The sequence below is a fragment of the Capra hircus genome, chromosome 12, assembly GCF_001704415.2.
Source record: "Capra hircus breed San Clemente chromosome 12, ASM170441v1, whole genome shotgun sequence".
NCBI classification, from domain to species: domain Eukaryota; kingdom Metazoa; phylum Chordata; class Mammalia; order Artiodactyla; family Bovidae; genus Capra; species Capra hircus.
This window is the reverse complement of record NC_030819.1, coordinates 11759075-11772355: the sequence shown is the minus strand read 5'-3', so window position 1 is coordinate 11772355 and position 13281 is coordinate 11759075. Positions and strand designations below refer to the sequence as shown.

General features: G+C 41.0%; 1 protein-coding gene across 8 annotated transcripts in view; it reads left to right on the top strand.

Moving 5' to 3' along the window:
* Positions 1 to 13281, top strand: part of MBNL2 (muscleblind like splicing regulator 2) — a 169091-nt gene that overhangs the window by 124954 nt on the left and 30856 nt on the right. For 5 of the 8 annotated variants that reach the window (XM_018056428.1, XM_013968356.2, XM_018056425.1 and 2 more), the window contains 3 exons: positions 470 to 733; positions 6402 to 6455; positions 7096 to 7249. In XM_018056428.1, coding sequence (XP_017911917.1) covers positions 470 to 733; positions 6402 to 6455; positions 7096 to 7249 — 472 coding nt within the window. The remainder of the gene's footprint in view (positions 1 to 469; positions 734 to 6401; positions 6456 to 7095; positions 7250 to 13281) is intronic. The other 3 variants (XM_018056429.1, XM_018056432.1, XM_018056430.1) reach the window with 1 other exon arrangement.

Genomic DNA, 13281 nt, shown 5'->3' with positions numbered 1-13281 from the left:
AAAAAACCCCACAACTTCCCAGAGTTGTCATGTCAGAGATGTAGTTACATACAGAAGACCAGATTTTATACATATGTGTGTGTGTGTAAATATATATGTGTATATATATAAAATCTCTGAATTAGTATATATATAACATTTTCTTTCCTTCCCTTCTCTATAAAAGTAAACAAATAAATATAAATAAATAAAACCCATGAACAATGGGGGCCTTGTTGATTTTTCTGTTATCTTAGCTAAAGTGTAGATTTTTACTTCCTAGCTCAATACAGATTCTCACCGCAGCAAACAGGGCGAAGCAAAACTGAAGTGATCATAGTTTGCCCGGGATTCCAGTGACTTGGGTTCGGGATAATCGAACGTTGATTGTAAATGGCAAAAAAAGCCAGCATTCAAAGAAAGGGAAAGCATCTTCTTTTTTTTTTTTTTTACTGCATCGTATGCTCTTCTCCCTCCCCCCGTGTCCTAGGTCTGCAGGGAGTTCCAGCGAGGAAACTGTGCCCGGGGAGAGACCGACTGCCGCTTTGCACACCCCGCCGACAGCACCATGGTCGACACAAACGACAACACCGTAACCGTTTGTATGGATTACATAAAGGGGCGTTGCATGAGGGAGAAATGCAAATATTTTCACCCTCCTGCACACTTGCAGGCCAAAATCAAAGCTGCGCAGCACCAAGCCAACCAGGCCGCGGTGGCCGCCCAGGCAGCCGCGGCCGCGGCCACAGTCATGGTAAGTGGGGCGCGCGCGCCGCGCACCTTCCCCGAAGCCCGCGCGCCCGGAGCCGCGCCTTCCGCGCGGGCACGCGCACGCGCGCCTCGCCGCCGGGAGTGGGGCCGGCTGGCGCTCCCGCTGCTCCGCTGCCTCCGTCCTGTTGTGGTCCCCCCGCCCCGCCCGTTTCGTTTTCGTTTTGTACCGTTCCTTCCTCCTTCCCTTCGCAGCACAATAAGTAAATCCCTCAGGCGGGCGCAGGGAAGCCAGGGGTGGGTGCGAGGGCCCCTCCCCAAGCCCAGCGCGCCTCTTGGAGCGCGGACGCGGGCGGGACCGGGCTGGAAGGACCAGGGAGGCGGCCTGGAGCCGGGGAGAGAGGAGAACCGGGCGGAGGATGCACCCGGGCCGGGAGCCACTGCCCCCATTTTTTTGCTCCCCACTTCTTGTTACTTATTACAAAGGCCATGCTGCAAACTCCCTCTCTCCCTGAAAGAAAATTTATGCAGAACATAAAGTCATGAAACAGATGAAGATGGAGCTGTATGGATGGTGCTTTGAAAAATAAGAATAATAATAAAAGGCCTGGAAGGTAGCCCCAAGTCCCCTGCGTTAAAGACACAGGCCTCCCCAGCACCCCCGGGAGCCTGTTACAGCTCGACTCAGCCCCACCTCCCCCTCCCCGCCAGACCTTTGGGATCAGGATTTAAATTTCCCAACATCCCCAGGTGGATTGTATACATAGTAACGTTTGAGAAGCACCTGCCTAGAACACGTTGTTGTTTGGTCGCTAAATCAAGTCCGACTCTGCAACCCCGTGGACTGCACTAGCCAGGCTTCTGTAGTCTGGGATTACCTGAGGGCGCGTGAAAGCTTCTAAGGGCAGTCACTTCCCCCAAGTTTCTTATTTAATTGGTTTGGGTGTGGCCTGGGCATGCGCCTTTTCTTTTCCAGCTCCCCGTGAGTCCGTTGTGTTACAAAAATTGAGCACCACCCGCACTGGATTGTAATTAATCTGTTGTGGTGTGAGATCTCTGGCTTGACGTCAGTGTGTTTTAATGTGTGATAGACACTGGATAATCCATGAGACCTGGCGCTCATCGGGCACTTGCTGGATGGAATAAATAAATTAGGCAGTTTTCCTCGCCCTCGGGGAGCTTGGAGTTCAGTAAGTGACAGGGATAACGGTCCTCCATGACGTGATGGAAATGCATCATGGGGTCTAGCTTCTGGAACTACGAAAAAAATCAGTCCTTATTCCTTAGATACCTGTTAAATACAACAAATCACTGGTACTAATAGTAACCTTTAGCGCTGAGCCCTGAATTTATCTGTGTTATCTGAGCCTTGGTTTATCTACCTGTTACCTAGAAGTGGGTTTCCCTGGTGGCTCAGGGGGTAAAGAATCTGCTTGCAAAGCAGGAGACCTGGGTTTGATCCCTGGGTGGGGAAGATCCCCTGGAGAAGGGAATGGTAAGCCACCCCAATATTCTTGCCTGGAGAATTCCATAGACACAGGAGCCTGGCTGACTACAGTCTATGGGGTGGCAAAGAGTCAGATACAAGAGAGCGACTAACCCAAGACACACTACTTAGAAGTAGCAGTCCTAACATCTACATAATCAATAAGTTCTTGAATCATTGAAGGAACAGTGTACCTAGAATTAAGTCAATGGTAGATGACCTGGGTTGATGGAGATAAGAGAAGAAATGGCCATTACATGTATACACACAGCCCGATTTCTTTAAATTGTGAGTCTACGTGCCCTTCTTCGGTGCAGTTGCAAATCCTTCTCATCAAAATGCACAAAGGTTGTTAGAGTGGATGTCAGCATGTTTAGTTGCCATAGTTTCCTCGATTGTTACACTGTGCTGGATTTGGAGTTCTGATATTTCAGGTGGTCTTGCAGCATCCTCAAAGACAACCCAAAGGAATGTAGTTTCAGAACAAAAGCATCAGGTTCTTTCTGACAATGACTTGAAAGTTACTGAATCTGCAGTGTCTTTTGAAAGTGAGAGGCTCATTTGAAACCAGTTGCAGTTCGATGAAGTCAAAGTCTTCTTACTCTAGTAACAAGATTACTCAGCACCATGAAGGAAGAACGATTGTTTTATTTCTTTAAGAGAATGAATGGGTGTCATGATTGCAGCCAGAAGATATTAGTATTCCATTCACCTGGGTTTCATGCCTGAGCTCCAAGAATTTCTGTAGTGTAGTTTTTATTGTTATCCAGGAATTTCTGCTGCTTTTGATTAATTGGACCCTGAAAATGAATTCAAACTTTGAGTCCAGAGAAAGAGGCATCTCTTTCCTTTAGAGCCTTATACTTGTACAATAGCTCTTAAAACATGGGCATCATCCTCACCAGAGTTTTTCAAATATGAAAATAAATCAGAGCTTCTCTCTGGTAATTTTAACACAAAGGGTATCTGGTCTTCAAGACAACAGTCTTTCTTCACACACACACACACCAAAATTGGGCTGCACCAGAAGATACTTATTTTGTAAAAAGAAACAAGACCAGCTGCCATCAGCTAGTCATGAAAACATGTTCAGGAACTTTGAATTCCATCCTACTTGTCCATATCCCTTTCTTCTGCATTGAAGTGGCAGCTCTGGTTACTGTCGTCCACGATTCTTGACTCCTCAGGTTTGGTCTTTACCTCTAAGGCCGGGCAGTTGGTTCTCTTGCCTTGAAGTTGGCTTGCTCCTTGATCCAGAAAATGAAACGCCTGGCTACATGCACACACTATAGAGAAGGCTCGGAGAGGGGACAGAGGATCAGAAATGTTGGTGAGGCCAGCTGGAATGGATGTTCAGTATCTGGCACATAGTAGGAGCTCAATTAAAGAGAATCTGGTTCTCTGCGTAGGTGCCTAAGGAAGCTCCCAAAGTTCACTTGCCTTGGGGATCTCTGAGGTCTGCTCTAATCCTGAAGATCTTTCAATATAGGTAAACATATGGCTGCAGTCACATAATATCCTCTAGAACAGAACATCTGTGTACTACAAAGGCACATTATAACGTGATTATTCACCCATACAGTTTTTAAAATACATTCCACACGTGTCCCTCAAAGCGTGAGACATGCAAGATATTTATATGTCCACTCCAGGAGCTGTGTGTTTCCTTGAAAAGACAAGATATTTGCATCTAGTAAAGAAACCCAAGTGAGTGGTAGAAAGAGAGATGCTGTCAGTGTCTAGCTCACTTTAGAGCTCTCAGCTTCTTTAAATTCCTAGTTTATTATAATTTCTGTGGAAATTACATTCATCAAATGAGGTTTGGAAAAAAGAGAACATAAACCTTTCAGGTGCTTATCTTAGGGAGAAATACTTAATATCTCTTTTTCTACTTGGAGACTTCGCTAAATGATCTTTTGTTGAAAATTTTGTTCATAAGCACCAGGCTTTAGAGACGTAATCACTCTCCTAGTTAGCATATCAGAAAAGATCAACCCAAGAGTAGGTGTGTTCTTTATCTCCCAAGGACTGAAAAAGGGAAGGGAAGAATGGAATCCAGAAAGTCCAGGCCAAAATGATTTTGAGTTTAACCATCCAATTAATAAGCTTCCCTGTGGCTCAGACAGTAACGAATCTGCCTGCAATGTGGGAGACCCAGGTTTGATCCCTGAATTGGGAAGACCCCCTGGAGAAGGGAATGGTCAACCCACTCCAATATTCTTATCCAGAGAACCCCATGGTGACAGAGGAGCCCGGTGGGTTAGTCTGTGGTGTCGCAGAGCCCAACACGACTGAGTGACTGACGTGTTCACTTTGTTTCATCCAGTTAATGTTGTTAGTGCACTCTATGAGAACAGGCTGTGTAGCCTTATGTAGTTAGTATAGGCTAATGTAAGCAAAAAAAATTTTTTTATTATCTAGCAATGTAAAAATATATTGGAATGAAAGATCGTAAATAAAAGTGGTGTCATGAAAGTTACATCATGGCAAACTGACATTGGAGTAAAGAATATTCAAAGCTTTCTTGTTCTGAATCTTGTTGGTTTTTTCAGATGTTCACAGTTCTGCCTGTAGAACGATGATTTCCTCTGTGATGGCCTCTATCCAGACTGCCTTCCGAAACATCTTTCCATTGGCCATTCTAAACCTTTTCTTTCCCTACAGTCCTTTCCACTTTATTTCTAGTCCCCGCATCCCCGCCCTCAACTCACCCTTAGCCCTGTATCTCCTTCACTTTCATACTTTTAATCCTGAAACATCAAATGATGAAGAACAGCTCTTTATTGGCCAAGGAAAATGTCATTCATTGTTCCCATTTTAAGGGTTATTTACTATCCCATTTTCTTCCAAATGCCATACTTGTAACTCAGAGCTTTAGAATAAAACATTTTGTATTTGTTATACAAGCCTTGGGGATTTACCTATTGTGCTAAACATAGAAAAGGGGTATTTCATTTTTTTTTTCTTTTTTTTTTTTGCATTGGAGCTATTCCTTTGACTTTATTTTCATAGAATTCCATCATAAAATTTTTAGATTTCTTACAACAATTATCAAGGAACAGGAAGATTTTCTCATCGTGGTCTAAATCAATCACTATTTATTATTATTTCAGCTGTTTAAATGAAACTATCTGCCCAAAGGATGGTTATAAGTTAAAGATATTATCTTACTTCTTATATTCCAAGCAGTTCATTGCTATTTTTTAGCTGTATTTTGCTATTTTTAGCTATTGTACCTGTTCTAGCCAAGAGTTCCACCTCTCATTAAGTGGGTTGGTCACTGATTGTAGTTAAAAGTATGAATAGAATTATTAGATAAAATTATTTTGATACCTGAGGATACCAAATACCCTTTAAAGGGTATTTTCTCAGTGTAATCCCGGTAAGTTGTTTGCCATAAATTGAATAAAAATTTCAAATGTGGTGGAAAACAGAATGGAAGATAAGTTAGTCATTAGAAACCATACGGTGGAATGAAATGGAAATTTGAGAAACATACTCTTCAAATTCAAAACTTGTTAAGTTTGGAAGCTTACTGCATATTGCCAGATCCACACTAGCAGAGTGAAGAGAAAAATTGAGACAATTATCCACATAATTCAGACAAAAAATTAAGATCCAAACCCAAACCATTTTGCCTAAATAATCTTGTGTTTGAGTACTTTTTTGCCTGAATTGTTTGTCTCAGTTTGCCGCTTCATTTTGTTAGGCTAGATCGTCATTAAAACTTCCGTTTATGAAGGTTTAAGACATATTTTTTTTTCAACTTGGATCTGATACATGGTACATTCATTATTTTATATTTGAAAACTAACTTATCAGAAGTTCTTCGATCCTGTGGCCCTTGAAAGTTTTGCATTTTTTTCTGAAGCAATATAAAAATGCTTATGGTGTGTATGCAAGCTGCTGTTTTAATTAACTTTCCTGAATTTCAAACATCTATATTTTACTCTCTTATATGCTTTTAACTAAGGTATAGTAGATGCATTTTTGCTTCAATACTAATTTAAGGTGTAATATTCATTTCTTTAGAGAACATTTTTGTTGTTGTGCATGCCTAGTGTTTTGTACGTTGTATATTGCATTCAGAATATTTTTTTCCTTCTCACCTATCCACAATGCAATGCCGTTCCCATGATGCACCTCTGCTTGCTGTTTACCTGTATGTTAATTCGCTTGAATCCCATTGGCCCACTGCCATCATGTGCTCGCTGCCTGTTATTAAAAGACTCAGTCGACTGCCAAAGCAATGAAGCGACCTCTCGAAGCATCTGTAGACCTGGTACTTTGACCTTTCACCTTTCGCTTTGCATGTAGCTTTTCAGAGAACCATCGAGATTTGTATTACTTGTAAAATATCGGTTGCAAACAATCATTTTGTTTAATGAGAAAAATTCAATAAGGTGTTTAGCCATCTCATTTTCATATGTAATATGTGGAATAAATTAATCCTAACAAATTTTAATACCTTTTCCAAAAGAGTGAAGCAAATTTAAATTACTTGGCTCGTAAAAAATGCTCATGATAATCCTAATTAACCTTTAAATTCAAGAAATTGCCATTTTTAGTTAAAGAAAAGAATAGGTATTAATATTAATAACACAAATGCTTCCTCCCCCTCCCCCTCTTAGAATAGTTTAACTCATTTTAAAAGCTGAAGTCATTTTTCGCTGTTGTTGCTTGATAGTTTTTCTTTTCCTTAGTTAAGATGCTACCGTTTTGGGGTTACCGAAGTCATGCTTTCGCTCGCAATAACAAGTTCTCACTCATTCGACATTGCCGCTGTTTAAATTAAGGTGCATGGCAGAGGCATCTCCTTAGCTGTCATTTTTTAAAAGTTTGTTGCGATTGATGATCTCTGTGGACACTGAAGGTGTGTTTACTTTGAGTTATACATGTCTTATCCGATTCTTCACTTATAGGCCTTCCCTCCTGGTGCTCTTCATCCTTTACCAAAGAGACAAGCACTTGAAAAGAGCAACGGTGCCAGCGCCGTGTTTAACCCCAGCGTCGTGCACTACCAGCAGGCTCTCAGCAGCGCGCAGCTGCAGCAGCACGCGGCGTTCATCCCGACAGGTGCGTGCCTTGACAGTTCCAAGCCCTGTGTCCGTGTGCCCTCCGGTCATGTGCTTTCTTTCTCATTCCTTTAAGCTGTTTGGTGGCATCTAGTTTGCTTTTTCAAAGGTACGATAAATACAGCCTGAAACTTGTCATTGTCCTAGCTATCTAGATAATTTCCCTTGCCTGGAAAGATAGCTAAAGACGGTTAGGATTCTAAAGCCAAATATTCTGTAGAGTTAAGTGACTGACTGAACCCATGAGAAGCTAATAGCAGTTAGGGCTTTGGGTTTCTCGTATTTACACAAACTGTGTAAAATTGTTTATGTAAAGAAGACCTCTTATGTGTGACAGTTGAAACTTGTCATTAACCCTGAATGACCTAAAAATAGCAATTCCAGTAAATACTAACCTTTTTTTTTTTTCTATTCCTATTCAGAGCACTAAAAAAAACAAAAACAAAAAACAAAATGAGGCTATTCAAATTAAAGCAATCCTCTGCTCATATTTTTACATCCATTCTCTCTCTTTTGCCATCCTTCTCAACTTCCACCAAGTTCACAAATATAGAGACCTCTTATCCTCAGTTTCTAAGCCAATGCCTGATAATAGTAGGTGCAAAGGTGCTTTAACTCTGTCATTCTACTAAGAAATGAATTCTATTAATCACAGAATCTTGAAGGTTAAAGGAGTCTTAGTGATCTCCGCATCCAGTTGATTGTTTTACAGATGAGAAAGCTGAGGCCCCCTAAATGTGAAGTGACTTCCCAAGGTGGCAAGACTAATGATAAAAAGACCTAGAACCCAGTTACCCTGAGATCAGTTTGATTTACAAGACATGACACCAGCCGGCCTCCATATGTGGAGGCCAGTGTCCTCTTTTGGAGTCTGGTGTAAAACATCAGATAAAAGTGAAGAAGGAAAAATACAATACATGCCAACCCTCCTCCATGTTTTTACCCACCTCCCTGACCACAGACCTATATACATATACAAACACAAAGAGTCACCATAAATGGCTGGGGTTTTGACCTTTTAATCTGAGCTAAATGCAGGGATAATATTTTCAAAATAAACTTTGCTAGAGGATACAAAAAAAAAATTTTTTTAAAGAACCAGGAGTGCCTTAAGCTTTAGAGTGAAGACTGTCCACTGAATTCTTAGTTTGAAGTCAAAATTTTCATCCCGAGATAGTGACTTAAAGGTAAATATAGATGAATAACAATTTTATCCTAAAGAAGCACACTGATGATCCCAATCCACTTGGGTGGACTTTTCAGGTTTCTTACCATTTTCTTAAATACTGTAGCATATCTGGAATTAACATAGGAGGGAGTTGAATAAATATTTCTATCCTATTCTTCATATAAAATCTATATTTTGAAATGAATATTATTAAGAAAATTTAGATTGTAGTAAAAATATCAACTGTGTGAATAAAGTAGTTCTTAGCATAGTTTTCTTAGTTTAGTTCTCTTAACATAAATAGACTCACAGACCTATAGAGTGAGTCTCTAAATCAATAATTATCAGGGCTTCACTCTTGTCCAATTGCAGCCTTAATTGGTAACATTTAAATGCAGTTGTAGCCCAGCAGTAATAGTACTTGTAATCCACTTGATGTAACATGTTTATAAAATAATTACTAAAAGGTAAACTTTTCTTGAGGTTCTGTGTGGTTTTACCAAGTGTCTTATTTTATAGACCTCATCACTAGATGTTTTAAGGGAGAAAAAAATGTGGAAGAATATCCTGAGGGGGAAAACAGAAAAAGTCAAGTCTGTTTCTGACTGGGTAGTAATGCCACCACCATTTTCTGGGAATGCCTCTGAAACCCTGGAGCTAAGCCGTGCAAAAGACTGAAGGCCTCTAACCCATACTTAACTCTTCCTCTTTTTGTCAAATCACTGGAAGAATTCTCATTTAAAAATATTTCACCTGGAAACCACTTAAAGACTGCCAAAGAACAAATAACATCCCTTTTTTGCCATGACCTGATTAGAGTTGGTGAGACACTTGTGTAGAGGGCGCTGTGATTGTGCACTTCCGCCCTCTGCTGGACTCTTTAAGAACTGTTCAAGTGTGTCCCGCAACCCTCCAGTGAGTGAGCTTTGGGAGCCGAACAGTGGGTCCTAGTCCACTTAATTCTGTGGTTTAGAAGTATTTACATCTGTAACATGATATAAATATAGTGAACAGACATGTGGATCTCATGCTCTGAAGTGTATTTCAACTTCTGTGACGTTTTCACATGTTTCTTTTAAATGATGAAAGAATAATTTTATTAAAAGGATTTTAGCATAAGTCCTGGGCTTCCCAGATGGCTCAATGGTAAAGAATACGCCTCCCAATGCAAGAGAGGCAGGAAACTCGAGTTCGAGCTCTGGATCGGGAAGATCCTTTGGAGGAGGAAATGGCAACCCACTCCAATATTCTTGCCTGGAAAATTCCATGGACAGAGGAGCCTGGCGGGCTATAGTCCATAGGGTCTCAAAGAGTCAGATACGATTGAGTGCACTGCAAACACACACACACACAGCAGAGTCCATCCCCTAGTTAATTCCATAACAGAAAATTCAGTGTTTATTTTCCTGTAGTTTTTATTTCAGCTTTCTTTCTCATAGGCCACATTTTTAGCCTAATTTGAGATAATGATGATAATCAGTCTTTGTTAATCATTGTTGTTTTAAATCCTGCAAATGAAATGATGATGCTCAAAACTTTTTTTGATGATGCTCAAAACTTTTTTTTAATTGGTAAATGAAGGGCTCATTACTTTTAAATTAACTGATTTTTCTATAAATACATTAACAATTATCATAAAGATGAAACAAAAAATGTTTATGTTATCCTGGAAGTTATGCTTTGAAAGGTCATTCGCAATGAAGTTTTTAGTATACCGCTAAAATTCTCCCATTGATACAATGTGACTTTGAATTTTAGGAACTCTGCCTCCAGACTGGGGAGATGCTAATATAAAATATTATGCAAAATATGGGATTCTTCCCCAAACCCATGGTAATATAATTATCACCCTAGTTGATGCCCTAGCACATTTGCAGTGAGTGGGATTTTTCCTTTTTTGATAGGAATTATTTTAACCTAGTGGTTATACTTTTCCTTTGCTCTGTTAGGAAAGTGATGAAAACCACACACAAAAATAGCAGCATAATAATTCTTGACATTTCTCTGACAGGTTTATTCTGAGTTCCTGTAAGTGTTCTTATCACATTACTCTTCAGGATAGTTCTGCCAGTGGCAGGCATAATTATTTGCATTTTGCAGATGGGAAAACTGAGGCTGTGCTTATGCTGCAAAGTGGAATATATAATTCATGGAAGTGTCCCGATAATCCTACTCAGAGATTCTAGACTTGAAATATTTGTGCAACTGAAGCAGAAGACCTTTGAAAAGTCTTTGTTGATAGAATTAATGCCTTAGTGAAATGCTTCTAACAGTCGGAACAGAGATGACCCACTGACTCTCTCATTGACTTATTAAGTTGGAAATACAAAGTAGAACAGGGAGGTTCTAGCGCAGATCTTCCCTAATGATCAGAAACCATACTCTTACATAAGCTTATCACACATCTTGATGAAAGATTGGTCAGTGTTTAGTGGAAACGCTATGTATATAACCACAGCAGAATGTATTTATCCTGTTTAATTCAGCAAGCTGTTCTCAAACACATGGTCTGTTCTGGGTTCCAAAGGAGTAGGAGCACACAAAAGAGTTCAGAACAAGGCAAAAGTCAAATCTCATGCAGAGCACCTTAGGGAATTTGAGAGTGAAGAAGAGAGAGACAATGTATTTGGCTATCAGATCTACAGTAGGTGGTGGTGAGAAACAACATGGAGCAAGAAAGACTGACTTTGGAAAGAAAGACTTTCCAAAGGAGGAGACATTTCCTTAGGACTTGGAGAGGAAAATTCTACCAGTGGGGGAAGAGCATCCCAGGCAGGGGGAAGAGCATGGATTGGGAAGAGTGTGTTTGAGGAATAACAAATTGTCCATTGTATCTCTAGTGTGATGTACTGGAGAGGCTGTGTTGGTGGGGGGAGGGTGACAGTGGGGTGAAAAGGCAGAGATGGGGCTTAGAAAGAACATCAGGAGAAGAATCTGACATTGAGTAAGATAGCCACACACTGCAAAAATCATGTGTTTCAAATATTCATATCGGGCTTACCTGGTGGCTTAGCTGGTAAAGAATCCACCTGCATTGTGGGAGACCTGGGTTCGATCCCTGTGTTGGGAAGATCCCCTGGAGAAGGAAACGGCTACCCACTCCAGTATTCTGGCCTGGAGAGTTCCATGAACTGTCTAGTCCATGGGGTCACAAAGAGTTGGACACAACTGAGCAACTTTCACAAAATTTGTGTCACTTTTGGCCCCATAGGGATGCTCATCACATTAATTTGGTTGAGTGTTTCAGCCACATCCTGAACTGAGGCCAAAGGATAGCCCCCGCTAGCCCAATGTGGCTGCAGGAGCCGCTGTTGATGGTTTGTAACTCCGTGACATTTGTGTGTGTTCCAGGAAAGCCCATCCATGTTGGAATGTAAAAGAATAATGTGAAATTTCTAAAGGGGTAACTTTGAATCCAGCCATAGTTGACTTTGAAATCATTCACAAACTGGGTACTTTAATGAATTTTAGGAACAAGTTGCTCCCAACACACTCTCACTGGCAGATGAGTCAATTAACTGACTACCTACTATGTACCCCATAGATGTAGACAGACATGAACCCTGCCCTCCAGAGTTTACAGTGGAAGAAGAGGGGTGGATTTCAATGAATAGCCATATAAATGTATAATCAAAATTTTTATGAGTGTAATGAATGAAGAAGTAAAGAGTTGAATAAGGTTTAAAATGGAGACTGATTTCAGTGGCATGTGAGGATAGGTAAAAGAACAAGTGAACAGTTTCTGGAAGAAACGACATATACCTTAAGACTTGAAAATGGGATACAGATGATTTTTAGGCAGAGGGCTTGAGAAGAGCCCAAAGGCAAGCCAAACATGTGATGAATTTGGTTCAGAGAAATGAGAGGCTAATCTGTCTGGATCTTGGTGCCAGGGGGAGAAGGGTATAAGATGAGCTGGGCAGACAGACTGGACCATGGGAACCTTTATCCTAAAAGCAGTGAGAAGGCAGTGAATCGTTTGCAGCAGAGAAGTGAACAGACCTCTTTGGGGAAGGTTTACTCCACTAGCAGAATGGAACCTGGACTAAATGGGGATGAGAATGGAGGCTGGAGGACCAGTTAGGATGTTACTGCATATCTGAGCCCAGATGTCTTGGTGATCAGGCTGAGAAGTGGCGGTGGAGATGGACCAACAGGCAACAGAAGGTGCGTTTTAGATGCAGGATTGCTCTGTCTGATTGGTGAGTTAGACCAGGGAATTTCACAAGGGAAAGTGATATCCAGAAGAGCTTTCAGTTTAGGCTACAGCTGCTACATGGACAGTGATGCATCCCATCTAGCGTGTCTGGAGGTGCAGAAACAGGTGCTGTGGGAAATGCTTGAGTGTATTAAATTTGAGATGCTTGTGAGATCTCCCAGGTAAAAAGTCTGGATAAGCAGTTAGATGGAATGACCTGGAGCTCAGGGGAGCAATCTGGGAGGGATACATAAATTTGGAGACCTTGAGCTTGTGGATTAAATCCTACACTGATACCATGGAATGAATGATATACTAGAAGAAAAGTGTAGAGTAGATAAAAAAGAATCAGTCTGAGCCTTAAAAACTCTTGTGTATAGAGATAGAGTGTATGTGTGTGTGAGTCTCTGTCATCAGAAAATCCAAGAGAAAGAGAAAAGAGTGGTTTATTACAGAGCAGCCAAGTGCTAAATGTTACCGTGACTCAGGAAGTTAGATGAAGATGGAAGCGCTCCATCTGACTGCAGAAGTGACTTGGCAGTTTGAGTAGAGAGGTGAAAATGAAAGTCAGATTGGAGAGGACTGAAGAACAGATGGGGTCAAGAAAGTGAAAGTGTATGTGTAGGTAACTTTCCAGAAGTTTCATTGTGAAGAAGGTTAGAAAGAT